The 17,058-nt window shown below is 38.1% G+C and overlaps 1 protein-coding gene across 7 annotated transcripts in view; it reads left to right on the top strand.

Moving 5' to 3' along the window:
* Positions 1–17,005, top strand: part of LOC139106395 (uncharacterized) — a 96,769-nt gene extending 79,764 nt beyond the window's left edge. For all 7 annotated transcript variants that reach the window (XM_070663138.1, XM_070663133.1, XM_070663132.1 and 4 more), the window contains 5 exons: positions 2,758–3,088; positions 11,846–12,069; positions 12,405–13,530; positions 13,746–14,219; positions 14,710–17,005. In XM_070663138.1, the coding sequence (XP_070519239.1) occupies positions 2,758–3,088; positions 11,846–12,069; positions 12,405–13,530; positions 13,746–14,219; positions 14,710–15,360 (2,806 nt within the window). In that variant the 3' untranslated portion in view covers positions 15,361–17,005. The remainder of the gene's footprint in view (positions 1–2,757; positions 3,089–11,845; positions 12,070–12,404; positions 13,531–13,745; positions 14,220–14,709) is intronic.
* The last annotated feature ends 53 nt before the right edge of the window (positions 17,006–17,058 follow it).

Genomic DNA, 17,058 nt, shown 5'->3' with positions numbered 1-17,058 from the left:
GATCTTGGCTCGTAGCCCGATAAAATCGCTTAATGACCAGACGAGTATCCTGCCCCAGTCGGAAGATCGATTTGTCCGTAGGACTCTCTCGACGGCGAAGCTAGAAAACGATCGGTCAGAATTTCATTTTAGCCGGAGTCAAATTTGATCTCGCTTTACCTTGAGTTACGCGAGCAAACTGGTTTCCCACGATTTGACGATGAACCCGTAGGCCCCCGGGGCTTTCCTTGGGTCAAGTCGAGACCTCCTTTCGACCCCCGGGAGTTCGCCGCGCTTGTGCAAATCGCGGATTATCGCGTGTGTCCGCTTGATTCACACTTTTGTTTACCTACGTTATTCTGGATCTTTAAGTTTCACTGTAAAACGGAATTGGATATTGCGCTTGAGATTAAAACAAACGGGCTGATATACCGCGCTTCCTATCATAGGAATCCCACTGCTTTAAAGTCGACTTCCGCTTTGGGAAAATATGGAAAACACTATCAATGCTAATTTTGCAGTTGTAAACAATTAAATCATTCCGACATCGTTCATGCATCACGCATTTAGAAAGTGCTTATTGTCTTTGCTGGCGACTTTTAGTCGAATAAATATACTCGCTTATACCGAAGTAACGAAATTACGCTTTCAAGTAGATGCGAATCTCTCTAGCTCCCAAGTTTCAAGAAATAAACAATTTTCTTTAGTTACAAACTTTTAAGAAATGAAAATGTATTTTATTCTTTTGCGAAAAAGATTATCTTTTGATAGATAAACTGATTTTTAATCCATTTAACGCGAACAGAAACTTATCTCTTTGCAAATTTGTGCAAATTAAATTTAATCTTTTGCTTTTATACACGAAAGTTATATTTTTTTTATCGATTAATTTACATGTAATTAAGACAAAGTGAATTATGTGCATTAGTTAACTATAATTTTTTTTTCTTTTTTTTAATTGCTAATTGAATTATTATTGTCTGTGCAAAAACAGATGTATATAAAATAAATCAGTATATAATACCTATTGATTAGAAAAAAAAAATCAAATATACCTACTATACATTTGTGCGTGCATTTAATAAAGTTAAATCGGAAATGACGAAAAGCAAACACCGATGCGAAGCGAAAAGGGCGATTTAGAAATAAACGCCGCGGTGTTAACAAAGAGAATCGATAATCAATCAATCAATCGGAATCTATCAGTCATGCAAAAATTTATTAAGTCGTATGATAAGATTCTTTTAGCAGTTTTCATAAACAATTTATTGCTGTTAATTTTATTTAATTATTCCATGTATAAAAAAAAGTGCTTGATCGATGTGAATAATAAGTATACATAGAGAAATGATATCAATTATCTTTGTCTCGAAATGCTGATGAAATAATTGATGTTGGAATGAAAAGAAAACTTCTTGAGTAGCGATTAATCGATAGAATGTCGCCCATTCTCGTAGCTGATGGGTCGAGAGGCGGAGTGAGGCCGTCATAGGAGATGTACGTGTAGGAGAAACACCAAAAGGGGGGAAAGTTCGAGGCCGGCGGAAGCGCGAGAGTTCTGCGCCGGAAGGGACGAAAAGAAGAAGGGCGGAAGGGTGTTTTCCTTGGGAAACCGAGTCGATTTGAGGCTGTCGATGAAAAGCGGAAAAAGCGTGTTCGTGTGTATGTACGTATGGCTCTCGTATACTTGTGGATGCATGTGCCAGGTGCACGTCGATACACGAAAGACGGAAAGAGTACCTTTAAAAGAACGGCGAATCGTGAAATGTGGCCGAATAGGGCAGAGAGGTGCGACTGTCGGTTGCCAGCACGTCGGCCAGAAGAATCGTATCAATATCGTTACGGTAGAGAACACGACGAGTATTCTTCAGAATCGTAAAATGTTACTTCCGCCACAACTCTGAAGCCTGTAAGCTCTCAACAAAGTAAAATTTGAATGCTTTTGAAGAGCACGATTCTATCGTTTGTTTTTATTTTTTTTTTTTTTCCGTGGGTTTAGCTTGATAAAAATTTATTGGTTTAATATCATGAATTATTCGACAATTATCGATAAAACTTAACCGTGTAAAATTTAGTCCGATGGAAGCTGGATGAAAGCTATTGAAAACAGTATAAAATTTATACATCTCGGAATACGAGAGTGAATATTTTTCTTAAATTTGCAAGTCGATTATAAAATATGTTGCGCAAAATTTTGTCGATTTTAAAAATGCTTGTCGATGCTATCAGTCACGAAATTGTCTGCTGTATCATCTGCGTGTGTGTGCGTGTACGTGTGTCTGTATATCAGGGTGTGATTGATAAGAAGGTTGGTCGAGATAGAAACAGAGATTGTACTAAGGGAGAGATTACAGTGAACGTGTATTTAGATTGGGGGGGGGGGAGAAGAGAAAGAGATGTAGAATGTGTGTGAATGACGAGGAGACGTGAGAATATGTGTGCGAGAGCTGTGGAAGATGGGGGATAGAGAAAAAATGGAAAAAATGAATGAAAGGGTGCTAGATGAGGAAGAAAAGAGAAAGGAATGCATAAGAAGACTAGAATAGTACAGAAGAAAGGTGAAGGAAGGAGTGGAAAATGAGGCTGAGACAGAGAGAGAGAGTGAGAGAGAGAAAGAGAGAGAGACGAACGGGAGGAAGGCAAGTAAGAAAGAAGGGAAAAAATATTAAGAGAGAAAGAGGAGAAAGGCTCCGGCGGGGGCCGCTCGTCCATAAACGGAGGACCCTGATCACGTCCCTCTCGCACTGATGGCTCTCTTTCTCCCTTCCTGATTCACAGGTATGTCTTCACGATAGTCAGCTACTTGATCGGCGTCTTCATATTCGCGACCATCGTCGGGCAGGTCGGCAACGTCATTACGAACAGGAATGCAAACCGCCTCGAGTTTGAGAGGCTTCTGGACGGCGCCAAAACCTACATGAGGCATCACAAGGTGCCAGGCGGTATGAAACGTCGAGTGCTCAGGTGGTACGACTACAGCTGGTCGCGCGGCAGGATACAAGGCGGGGGTGACATCAACACCGCCCTTGGTTTACTCCCGGACAAGCTCAAAACCGAGCTGGCGTTGCACGTGAATCTCTCGGTGCTGAAGAAGGTTACTATTTTTCAGGTGAGCTTTTCCGTTCCCGCGCGCGCGCGCGCGAGAGCGGTTCTTTCCCGTTCGCTTCGATGAATATCAGATATCAAGGAACAAATACCTACATATATCGCTTATATCGGAATGAATTCGCGAAGAGAAGTATGCCTCGTTATTTTATTTCAACCGGGATTAGGATCTTGCGTGCCGCAAGTCGCGAAGAAACTTGTGTAACTTTGCAATTTTCCTGCTCTAATTTAGTATTCGTTTTATTCGTATGCGTATAACAAATGATATATAAATAGTGCTCTTTATTCAGACACATTTAAAAAGTAGAAATTCTCAAGTAAAAATATTTTAGCTTTATAAGAGTACAGGAAAACAATTTCTTGAACGTGTTGACTCGTATTTCTTACAGCTGTTGTTGTAAGTTGTAATTTCTATTTTTCGATGTTCGAAAATCGAAACTATCCCTTCTCGATCTTGTTATATCACATAACTTAGGGTGTTAATAAAGTAAGTGCAATTTGCGGTGATAAAATACCGCAGGGTTTTTCACGAGAAATATGATCCTAAGAAAGATTTCAACGTACTCGGGGATATAGGTATATGAATCTCTGTTAAGGGAACGACGTTAAAGCCGGGTAAATATTTGAGCGAAAACATTGGTTTGTTTGTTCTACGTCTAGAGAAAACTTTTAAGAGCGCGTGTGAGGGAGATTTTTAAGGCATAAAGGCCACATCATTATCGTAGCGCGACTTAATTAAAGTTCCACTGCTTTTTCTGTTTATACGTATTACTTTTCGCTCACTCGCGGAGTGCGTGCTTGAACGCTTTCGCTAAATCTGAAAGAAACGAGATAAGAGGGATGCTAAAATAATTTTTACTCGACGAAAGGCTTTCGTCGGGTCAGAGAGAAAGAGAGAGAGAGCGAGAGCGAGCGCGCGATCGTAAGAGGGTCAAGCCGTTTTTCCGCGGTGCAACCACTTAAGGGTTAAGGATAGGAGTGTTTTCTCTGCCAATCGGTTTATACATCGCCACAGACCGATCGCAGGAACTTGCGACTGATTCAGGAACTTTAATGTAAAGGAGATTTACTTGCGCAACTACTCAAATTTCAGCTATCGAAATGAGTAGCGGCTTGGCTTCTTCTCGTAATCGGCGAGTCCTGCAAGTATAATTCTTGTAATTGTACACAGTTTTTCTCCGATAAAAACGAGATGAAGGGAAAGAATAATTCGTGCGTGCAACGAATATTCAGAGAAAACGCCCAAAGAGCGGAGTCATTATGGAGAGATGAGACACGAGAACTCGGTGGACTCTTCTTGATCGCCTCGAGTTTTCGCGCCGCGCAGAATTCCTCCTTCGCATCGTCTCGCATACTAAAAAGTAGACGACAAAATCGTTAAAAGTGCAACTTTTTGTTTTGCTGTTAAAAGTAAATTTATTTAAAGTCGTATTTTTAACTCGTAAAACCAACCAAGATATATTTTTTCATAGAACCTGCGCGACGCGGCGGCAAGAGGAACGGAAAAAAAAAAAAAAGTGCGATACAGAAGGTAGATTTAAAAAGTTAAGTCCCTGGAAGGTAAATGGAGCGTACGTGATAAACTGATATAAAGTGAAGTGCTGTTAGAAGCTCGCGAAGCTTCTCAAGGGCTCTCACCGAGGAAGAAATCGAGAAAAACTGCAGGAAATCGTAATCATGGAAACGCGTACCTCTTCCCTACTCGAAAAATTCAACTGCACTTCTCGCGTGAAAATTCCTCGAGATATGTGCGATCAAACGTACTTGTAATTTTTAGTTTTCCTTCTTTTCTCTTCAGGAGTACGTAATCAAATGAGACAAGTAATTATACGTTACATCATCTCGCGCAATTCATATTAGTTAGAACTCGGACAACTTTGCTGTTTAATAGTATAAGTAATAGATGAACGTGGGTCTCTACTCGATGCATTATAACGTTATTTGCGCGAAACGTGAGCATCTGCACGCTGCTGCAGGCGTGATTAAATTTGATTCTGTGCCTTTAACGAGGAGATTATAGTCAAGCTTTAACGCGGTGATTAAGCACGTTTGACGACGTGTGAATATATTGACATATTTTAATTAAATTAGAATAATACCAGCTGCCCGAGAAATTAATTCCAATCGTTACCTGATAATTAGCTAGCCATTTCGTGGTTTATCTCGTGGCTGTCTAGCAAAAATGTCCAACACTGAGCCAGAAACGTAACGTTCAAAGCGTCTAGACACTAAACAATTGTTACTCTCTAATAATTAGATATCTATTTAGATACATGGTCCGCGCTGAACAGTGACTAGACGACCGATACTAGACAGATTTTTTTTTTTCTTTTTTTAATTGACAACTTAAATTTTTTAAGACAGTCACTAAATAATAAATACTTTCTTATAATTTATGGCTGGTATCAAGCTAGTCATTTGTTAAGAAATATATTTAATCTGCGCGATCTAACCATTAGCTGCAAAATCAGATTTCCTAGATAAAGTTTCACTCGGGTGCACTTTTTATTCATAATGTTCGTAATGAATATTACAGACCAATATTTGCTACAAAATTTTTTAGCTTTAAAGTATTTTTTTTCTTGACGAAACACAATTAAGTCATGTTTTAATATATCACATATTGGCTCGTTTGGAAATTAGCTTTGTCGTGTAAAGAATTGGCTTATAAAATAGGATAGTTCTTCTTTACAAATAGAGTTGGGCGAAAATAGACTCACGTTCAACCTCTTTCTGAGACAGAAACAACGAGAAATCTCTTAACAGTTCTTCTCTTAACAAGCCTAGGCCGCTGGCGCGAGATAACAAGGTCAGCACGTTTCGGACGTCTGTCAGAATAGTCGGTTAAAATTTCATTCATTAATTCACGTCGGAAAATTTCAGGACTTTTTAACTACCGACGAAAGTAAAGATTGCACTAACTCCCGTGTAGATTATTTGTAAATCAAAGCTATAAACTGTTGAACAAGAGAAGGAGATGCGAAAATACGAGACGTTGAAATGTATAAATCACGTTGCGGAAAATCCAACTTCAACTCTTTTGCATATATGTATGTACTTGGCAAAGCCGACGGATAGAGTATATCTTTCATATGTGCGATGCGCAAAAATCCCACCGTATAAATTTCACGTTTAGAGAGATGCACATTCGCGGCGAGAACCAAGGGTCCACAATAGCGCAGTTAACTCATCTTTTCAAAAGTTAAAAAAAAAAGAAAAGAAAAAAATATTGGTTTAAATTTAGTTCTCCCAAACTCTCGGGGTGACGTAAGATTATTCGATCAAGTTCTTAATGGAATGGAATTACTCGTGCGCTTAATTTTTTAATGCCATTAAAGAGTGACGACTTGGTAAAGTAAGTGACGGGAAGTCAATTTCTTTTCCACGGTTTTCGACGACGAGACTCAAGAGTTGAATCGTACGTATCGATTGTGATTTAGAGAACCAACTATTGAGCATGTGTAATGTTATAATGTTTGTTACCGCTACGCTACGAACGTCATACAATGTTCAGCAAAGTGTTAACATGCTAACCACCATGTCGACGACCGATGGCTAACGCAACGTTGTGTCAACCACCAACGAGTAACGTATTAAAGCGATACGTCGGCAAATTGAATTTCGCAAACCGCGGCCAAAGCGCAATGCTGTAACTATGTTCGACAGTTTCGTGTTCGAGCTAATGATAATTCTACTAACGTAATATGCAGCTTTAAAAATTATCATGTTCATTACAGTTGTAATTTAAAAGTCCCTCGTGTCGCTCCTTTTAATTATTAAAATTAATTAACGCTAATTTAATAAATAGTAAAAGTACGGTATGTGTGTATGTAACGCGTAATATGTAACGTCAATTAAATTATGCGCGTTATGTATCTGAATTACAAGACATATCGATCACATTGGATTATTATCAGTTCCGCATTTACATGAATTACACACTTCTTCTCCGTTACGTGCCGGGCGCGCGTCTTCGATCGAATCTGGCCTACCCCGGACGTCAGGACTATCGCATTCGATAACCACGACGGATATTGTTCGAGAGCGAAATGTAAGCAGATAGAAATCGGCGAGTTGGCGAAGAAGGAAACTCGACCGTACGTCCGAAGAATTTCCATTACCTTGGAGATGCTCTCTTTCGCTCGTCTTTCTGTTTTTCCTCTTTTATTTTCTCTTTTTCTTCGAACAGCAGGAAAACCGATGAAAGGAAAAAGAGAGGCAAGGCAAAAATAAATGACGCCGAGATAGAGTTACGCGCGATTGTGTCGCATTCCGGGCAAATTCTTTTCAAATATCTCGCGATACTGCCGGTATAAAATATCGGGACATAACTTTATTATATAAACAATATTTTTTGCTCGCAACGCCCCGAACGAGTTACTTTTCCAGGGTTGAAGTTACACAAGTATACATATATTAAAAAATTTAACGTTTTCTCGAGATACTTAAAATTTATTACGATACATTAACGAGATACCCGTTTCCGTGCCGTAAACGTTTAGCATTATCATTCGCCAACTTTTGAAATTCTACTAGTCGCGGGAAGCAGCTGGGACGTGTAATCTTATCCGATTTTCGGGATTTTGCTTTTATTGTTGGCGATAAAATTTATTTTACTTCCCTGATGTCGATTCTGCAGTTAACTGGACAACTATACTTATCGCGGGTCTTCTACGGGTGAGATCTAAATTATAGCCGCGGTTTTCGGGTCACCGGGGCATTCTCGGCGGAGTGTTTTCGAGAGAACGACTGACGCTGCGCAAAATAAATGAGATAGGTGCGAAAAAACGACGGCGAGAGGCGTTGAAAGTGGCTTTAATCGAAAATTCAGTTGGCCTCCGCTGGGACACGCCGACAAAAATTGTTTCATTTCCAGTTACATCCGGCTCTCCCATTTATTTTCTCGCTCAATCCCTTCGTCTGCAGCAACAAATTTGCTTCACAATAGTACGCTTAGTGTTCTGTCAAAGCAAATCGTTTCTATATTTTAATTTTATTTTTCATAGACAATACCATACGATAGTATCGCACGTTGGAAAAAGAATCGCAGCTTGAAAAAGAATATCTTGAAAAAGATGATTAAAAAAAAAAATCAATTTATAGTCGGATAGATTTAATTCTGTCAAGCGTCAAGGCGTGCAATTTTATTTATTGAAAACAAGTTTTTTCAACTGTTAGAACATTTAATAAAAATACCATATTTATATATATGCAGGATAGATAACAAAATAAAATTTACAGACGCGCTAGCAATTAAAAGAGAAAAACCAAGACTTGGCCTTTTAAACTGTGCCATTTTACGGCATATTAAGATAACGATTTGCCGGTAAACGAAACTATTCGTTATTTCTTTTAAACTCTTCTTACGAGCAGTTTTCTAATTTACGGTTATATGTGTTGCCAAGTTCCCGATAAGTTTGATCAATGATCTCATGGACCATTTAGCTTCTCTGTACAAGTTTAAAAAATGAAAAAATCAATGCAAAATTCGAGAAATTACATAAAACGTAATAGTACACTTTTGTACACATTTTTACTAATTGCTTAAAAGTTAGAACAGAGCGAGCGATTAAAAAAAAAGTCTGGTATAAAAGTTTTGTCGTCAATTATTAATTGAATATTGCTCTTCTTTCCGAATAAAAAATTTAGATATTCGATTGGTGGATCAGGATTGAAATAGTTGCCCGCATGCACCCTGAAATTATCATCGTTAGAATTACCTTCGATTGAAAACCCGTACGGCAAAGATAATAAAGTTTGTTCGGTGCCGCCAAATCTAGATTGAAAAAGCTGAAATTCCGAGCTTGAAACTGAACGTAATCTACTCCAATTTCGTCCACTGATTACATTACGCGTCTGTGATTTTATTTTGTCAAAAACAAACGACGTAACGCGTTGCTGAGGAAGCGTTACCAAAATCATTGCTAGCAAATTGCGGAAAAATTAAATTCTAACATTTACGCGCTAGATGCATTGTCTACGTTCTACTCAACATTACAATTACAAATTCGGCTTAATATAATAATTAATAATACATTTTTGATAAAAACTAAAATTTTTGTAATTTTTTAGCTAACGTTTTAGAAAAAAAGGGGGAAAAAAAATAAATAAAAAATATGTATATTTTCGTCGTCGTTTTCCGATATTACCTGCATGTTGCTGCTGATATTTATTTCGCCTGGGAGCGTAAATACGATATCCATCGCACTGCAAAAATAATGAAATTCACGGTGCAGCGAATCTAGATCGGAGAGATCTCGAGTCGCGACTTTGCAGGCGATCCGGTCCACGTAATCCGCTAGATCCTTTTTATTTCACCCATCTCTTCCGCGTCCTTCTCATGAAGGGAATTATAAGGACACAATGACGGCGCGACCAGTGAATAGGGTGAGAGAGAAATTTTTGCCAAGTGCCATTACGATCGCCTGTAATTGGCGAATCTGTGTACCACTTTTAATTGCGGCCGCACCCGGGGTGTTTCAACAGGAAGAAAGCTTCTAGAGTACCCTCGGCAGTACCTCGTAATCACCATTCATTCATTCATTTGCTCATTGCACTCTGGACCTGCAAAGCGCGTAAAAAATGGCTGTTGATTAATTACTTGAAAGATACGTTAGATGTGAAACAAGATAGTACTTTCATACTCTCTCACAATTACATGTTACGTATAAAAGAAAAAAAATAATAATAATAAAATGAAATAAAATAAGTAACAGCAGTTTATTCAATTTTTTTCTATCTTATTATGACATTTGATGTTAAATACAATCATTTATGCAAATAAAGATATAAGAATGTAATGTAGCGAACTTGGATCTTTTTTTTCTGAGCAAAAGAAAAAACCGAAATACCTAAGCAAGTGACAATTTCACAAGAGCGTCACGAGGAGCGACCGTGACTATAACGCGTATACAACTTACTGAAAATGCATTTTGTGCAAGAGTGACTTGCTCGCTCATAGCGTACGTAACGGTCGAGTTATTAAAGTTGTGATTAACCTGTGGTAATGTACAACCTCGGCTTTTCTACAATGCTCATCAATTATTACACCGGCCAATATAGAGGTTTAGGCTTTGCCTATGTACATTTTTCTAATAATTTTTTCAACCAACAAATTCCTTTGAGTAATTTAATTATTATTATAAAAATAAAAAATGTTTTTTTTTTATCTACAAGTATAATGAAAAATTGGCCATACGTGTATGTTACTTATTTGTTTCAATTAAGAATTTTTATTTACAATTAAAATAAAAATGTATCTCAACGATTTTTCTCAAAATTCAGAATCAAAAATTTCAATTGTTTGTAACTTAGAAATTATAAATATCTTTATCATAGTAGAACACGCTAATCTGCGCCGTCAACTGAGGCATCCTTTTTTTTTTTTTTTTCACGTAGCCGTCGTTTGCCCCAATATATGCACCCATCATGACGCATTTTAACGAAGCCTATTGTAGATTGGCTGAATAAAGTCAGACGGCTTCAATGATCGAGGATAACAGCGTTGAGATATCCAGTCGTGCTCTCGTCACAAATCAAAGTGAGGATGTGGTGTAAAACGCGTCACTGGTCGATGGTGTGTGCTGTCGATTCAATGAAATATCGTGGTGGAAGATCGAGTCGAATCGACTCTATTAACTGAGGTCTCCGAGAACGGACAAGGTGCCCGGGAAACGAATTGTATCTCACAAAGAATTACGATTGTCGCCCTGCGAGAGTCAAGGAGCAAAAGAGCAAAATGTGACTAAAGGTCTTGCAGTAATCTCGCAAACGTCGGTCCGTGTTTTTCTCGATGCTTCGCTTTTTGTCTTTGAATTTATTGCAACTCAAATTACACAAGTACATACATCACGTAAAAGGATATATTATAAAGAATTAATATAGAAATTGTATGGATTTATGAAAGCTTCGGTTAATTGAAGGAAAAATGTAAATGTATTGCGAAGAATTTGTGTAGGCATTTGTAAATCTATGAATCTGTGACTTGACTTGAAGAATAAGACAAACGACGACATGAATTTCAGACAACATGGAATAGGCGTGGTGATGAATGATCGATTAAATCTGGTCTGGTCGATGAGATGTTAATGTCGTAGCACGTAAATTAATGTATTAGACACGTATTTATTAATATAATGCGATATAAAGTGATCAATTATTAGAAATCATTTTATATTTTCTCAAAATGTTATTTACTTGTGCCAAACTATTCATTATTTTCAGTGAAAAACATAGAGGTTTTTTTACACGATTAATGAAGATTTATGAAAGCAAAGATAAAAATTAGATGGATATATTCACGCGAGGAAATGCGATAAAGCTTGAGGCTAATATTTAATACGTAAAGTCCTCATAAATTGTCTTTCTTCCTCTCTCTCACTTTTTTCTTTTTCTTTTTTTTTTTTTTTTTATAATAAAGACAAGCGTATAGAGGCTTTAAAAATTTAAAATGATTAAGTTAAATTGTCAAGCGGATTTTTAACTCTCAAACATTGAAACTAATGTAATAAAATCTGAACGACTGCTGTTATCAGAAACGGAAAAATTCTCTCTTCTTCTACTATTTAGGAGAAATTTTGTGATGTTTAAAAGAGACCAAAAAAAAATAAGATTTTAATTTTCCAATGAAAAAATCTCTCAATTTAATTGCGCAAACTTGTATACGTATAAAATTATATTAACTGTGAGAACGATTAACGAATAATTTTTTCAGATATTAATTGTGAGAGACAACTTAACAAATAAAATTTAATTCTTACAGGAATGTCAGCCAGAATTTCTGCACGATCTTGTCCTGAAGATGAAAGCCTATATTTTCACTCCCGGCGATTCGATATGTCGGAAGGGCGAAGTCGCTCGTGAGATGTTCATAATAGCCGATGGTATTCTAGAGGTGATCAGTGAAACTGGTAGAGTTCTGACTACTATGAAGGCCGGGGACTTCTTTGGCGAAATTGGTATACTCAATCTGGACGGATTGAATAAGTAAGTAAAATTTTTCCGACTTTTTCCTCAAGTGTGATTGCGTTAGGATCCATAATAGATTCTTTTCTCATTCCCGCGAAGCTGAGCTGGACAGTTGTACGAAGCAACAAAAAAGATTTCTTTATATAATCAAAAATTAAATTCTGTAATAGAAAAAAAAAAAAAAAGTTTGACGTTTCACGGATAGAACAAAAAATGATTTTAAAGCGTTAACTTTTTATAAGCGATATGAATTGCAGGAACAAAGTTTTATATGCGCTTTTAACTTCTTTCGTATGCATTAATTAAGAGAGTTAAATTCTTAACTAGCGATTCTTAACTCTAAAAACTTTCAGACGCACAGCCGACGTTCGTTCAGTGGGCTACTCCGAGCTGTTCAGTCTCTCGCGGGAGGATGTGCTGGCGGCAATGAAGGATTACCCAGAAGCACAGGAAATTCTACAGAATCTTGGGCGAAAGCGGCTGATGGAAGCGCAAAGGGTAGCACGAGCATCGCGCCAGCCTACATCTCCTGGCCACGATTCGTCTGATAATAGTACTGGGAAGAGGATCGTTGACAAGTTAAAGAGCGACGTAAAGGGTCTGAAGAATGTGTTACGGAAAAGTAGGCGCAACACTCGGCCGGAAGAGAGTCTAGAGCTTCAGCCGCTGGCGCCAAAGGCGCCAGTTCTGAAGCGGCAGCAGAAGATCGACGACAGCCAAGACCTGACTTTGCCCAATACTCAAGAGCAACCAGTGTCACCGCTGGGCGCCGGTCTTCCGCTGTTATCTAGGCTTAGATTGTTGAAAGAAAAGGAAGAAAGAGAGGAGCGACGGACTTTGATGGACGCAACATCGAGCCACGCTGGTGAGCCACATGTACCGCCAATTTCAGAGGCGTTGAATCCTACGAATCAGAATCTGCCGTTCCTGCAGAGGATACGCTTGCTGAAGGCGAAAAACGAACAAGAAGCCATGCAAATGGAAAGAGAGATGCTTACTAAAGAATCCTTGCTACCTAGAAACACCATTCCCGAGGAACCGAGCACGCAATCGGATGAGCAGTCATCTTCGGGTGGTCACAGCATCGCCGTGACCACCGTGACCTCACAGATTGAAACACGCGCGGTCAAAGTAGTCAAAGCGGTCAAGAAGCCTTGGACCACATTAAAAAACGCGTCGTTAACAGGCAAGGATAGTAGTAACTCGCCGCAAAAAAGCCCTCCAACCAGAAAATTGCAGCAGACTAAAATGTACGCTTCAGTTGATGATCTATCGCCGGAATATTGCGGTTTGCCGTTTGTCAAGAAGCTCAAGATTCTCAATGAGAGGCAGAAGCTGGCTGAGCTGGAGAAAGCAGACCGAAGCTCGTCTCTTGATTGTGGTGAGAATATCGAGTCGGAATTTGATAGCAATCTAACGAGAAGTCATTCGGAGGCCTGTGCTATTGAATACACTAGAAAATTGGCCAAATATAATCAAGTAAGTGAATTTTATTCCGTTATAAATATTTATAATTAGATTATAATTTTTGTTTTTTTCTTTTTTTTTCTCTATAATATTTGATTCTTTAATATTTTAAAGATAGACAGTTTTGTAAAAATTAAATGTTTTACTTTGAAAATTATTAATTTAACATTTATGAAATTTGTGACATAGAAAATGTTTTAATAAGACTTTTGTTTCTTGTACAATAGGAACGACAAAAAACATCATTGGCAGCGGAGCAGCTATCACCGGAAAATGAAACCCTCGAAAGGCGAAATCTGAAGAGTATTCTAAAAAAACTATCAGCCAGCAGTAGGGCCGGCAGTTCAGAGACTTCAGCGACGAGCACGCCGGATCGCGAGGCTGCGACCGCCGAGCTGAAAAGACTCATGAGAGCGCCGACGATCGAAGGCTACGCCGCGCGGCATTCGAAGTTATCCAAGAGCGTGACTTTTAACAAGTATACGTTACAGAGTCCACCGTCCGAGCAACCCCTGGAGTCGCCATCGAATTATCCGTTGTCCGACACCCAGGATCAGCCGTCACTGCCGCCGCCCAATAAATTCAGCTTCCGTCCTGTGAGTAGTGTCGGTGGTGTCCTGCAAACGGTGTCTCGGTTGCGAGAGGAGGTGTGCCTGGGCGAATTGCTCTCTGGGGTTGGCGAAGTCATCAAGGTGGGCCTGGTAAGAGAAGAGCGCGTGACTGCCGTTTCCTTTGTCCCCGTTTTCAATGGACAAGCTTTGTGCCTGTCACCACGCGTGACTGCCTTTGTCAAAGGGTTGTTCTCGTTAGAGACGCCCTCAACAGCACTTTCAATATCGATATTTATTGGCAGTACGGAGAATTAATCAATCGAAAGGAATATGTTTAAGCATAGCGATATCTTTTTTTCTGTGGTAATTTTAAGTGGTAATTTATATAAATTAAATATTATATAAAATTTATATATATTATATATATGTATGTAATATATTATATATAATATATATAATATAATATATTTTATATAGATTTATATATAAATTTATATATAAATTTATATAAAATTAAATATTTAATTCTACGTCCATCAAGCCTATCAATTATCCAATTCCGCTTGCAGGAGTTCTCCATTACCAAGTGACATTACGGCGATTGTCCCGATTAATCATACCGTCGGCTTTGATGTTGCAGGAGGACATGCAGAACAAATTCGAGCGACACTTTACTTCGCTTGAGCTGGAGGTCCGGAAACGTGACGATATAATATCGCAGCTACAATCGCGGATTCAGGAACTGGAACGAAGGAAATTGGAACGTGCGGACGACTCCGGTGGTGACAGCACCGAGCACGATGCCTCCATGGAAGAAGATCTTGAAGATGATCGTGAGGATCATCCCTTCATGCGCGACAGTTCTGTAGATACCGTTCTCGGGTCCATGCGATCTCGCGACCGCCGCTCGTCCTCTTCAGTCGGCTCAAGCTCGCGCAGTAGACGATCGTGGGAGGAACATTCTGAGAGAGAAACCATGGAACTTCAAGAACTACCGAACTCAATAGTGCCGCAGAGACTTTTGCGAGACAATATTGCGATCGATATTGAATCTAACAGCGACAGCAGATCGGACGAGGAGTTTGACATTTGCGGCCGTCATAAAGGCGACAGCGACGAAGGCGACGAAGAAGACGAGGAAGAGGAGGAGGAGGATGAAGACGACGACGACGAGGACGAGGATGACAAAATTATGCGGCAAGACGGCTACAATAATTGGGAGGTCGCTCTACTAGCAAAACAGCTCGAGGCAAGGAGAAGAAGCGGCGATAACGCCAGCCCCGGTTCCTAGCGCATTAATGAGATTCTAGAAATACTGTGTTACCTCACGAACACGTTACGCTCCGACGGGTGGTGTAACCCGCTGGCTGGGTCCGGCGGTAGTGCAGCTTTTTGCGAACACGATCATTACTCGTATTCACAGTTAGACTTTGATAGTATGACTAGCCGCAGCGAGACTATGATGTAGTCTAATCTCGCAAGGCATCGTTGATACTTGTTCCTTTCTCCCTTTTTTTTTTTTTTTAATCTATTTTTAACTATTTCCAATATCTGTGATAGATCTTCAGCTTTACGGATTGGCGAGCTTGTATGAGTTTATTGTTTTCTCTCTCTCTCTTTCTCTCTCTCTTTATTATTTTCCAACATACAAAACAGATCTTTTTGCCTCTTTTATTCTTTTTATTTTCTTTGTTATGCGTAACTTTATCGCAGATATCGTTATAATTTGAATGGTTTGATTGTCTCCTTTTACATTGGATTGTAAATATTCACAGGTGTGCCTGAGGAAATATTATATGAGATATTTAAAACTCTTCTCTTATGATATAGACATTCTAATTGAACATACACAAGATATTGCAAAATAGTTACGTACCAATAGCGGAATTTGCGACTTACAGGAAATTTCTTAAATGCGAGTTTCAACATTTTCTAGAGCGAAAATCGAGGCTTGGACTAGAATGCTGTGCAACAGTATTCAAACATTATTTAATCTAAAAAATGCATACAATTTTCTATTAATATATTATTATTATTAAATTTTTTTTTTTTTAACAATGTTCGAGCATTCCACTCTACTTCCTTGGTTCATCTATTTAATTATATTCCTGAAAAGCTGCACGAACGAACGGAGATTAGTCGATTGTATAAAACGGGAAGAGGAATGAATAATTTTAGAAGAAACAGAAAGAAAAAAAAAAGAAAGATATAAAGAGAAAGATATATATATATATATATAAATATAATTTAAAACGACAGATCTTAATGAGAATATATTACGTATACTGACCAGACCAAGCTCAATATTTCTAGAGTCTTTACAAGATACGTCTATTAAGCGACAAATGATTATTAAATTAAGGAAGAGAGAATAATTAAGATCTTGTACATATTAGTCGATAATTTATTTATTTATGAGCGAAAGAAAAAGAACGAATGCATGGAAGTAAGATTATAAAAGGAGAGAATAGGAGATACAAAATATAAAAGTTAGTGCAAGAATGAATTTTATCGGATTACAAGAAGGGAAGCATTTTAGATGCTGATATGTACCTAATATGCGAACGGAAGGAACATACAATAAAGCAAATGTTTTCAAACGTCGCTACTGTTATATCCTCATCCTTGAGCAATAATTATAGTTTGTATATTATTTAAATTATATATTGTTTTAAATATACATGATAAAATTCATTTTTTATATTTTAATTAGAAAAAAATAACATGGTATTAGCGAGTTTATTAAATAATATGTTGTTTCATTGAAACTTTATGGAGAAATAATATAATTAATATCAATCTGTTTTTACTTGTTGAATTAAACGAATATGTGATTATTTCCTATCTACTAGTATAATATAAAACAAGAGGTTAAATATTGATTACTTTTATTTTTCCATACTTGTGTCTGTTTTTGCATTAGTAGTAAAATGAATAGCAAATCGCAATGAAAGCTTATCATAAATTGACTATGTTTCGAGGGTTAAAT

Source organism: Cardiocondyla obscurior, linkage group LG11, assembly GCF_019399895.1.
Source record: "Cardiocondyla obscurior isolate alpha-2009 linkage group LG11, Cobs3.1, whole genome shotgun sequence".
Taxonomy (NCBI): Eukaryota; Metazoa; Arthropoda; class Insecta; order Hymenoptera; family Formicidae; genus Cardiocondyla; species Cardiocondyla obscurior.
Note: the sequence above shows the minus strand (reverse complement) of the source record. Positions and strands in the feature narration are given on the sequence as shown.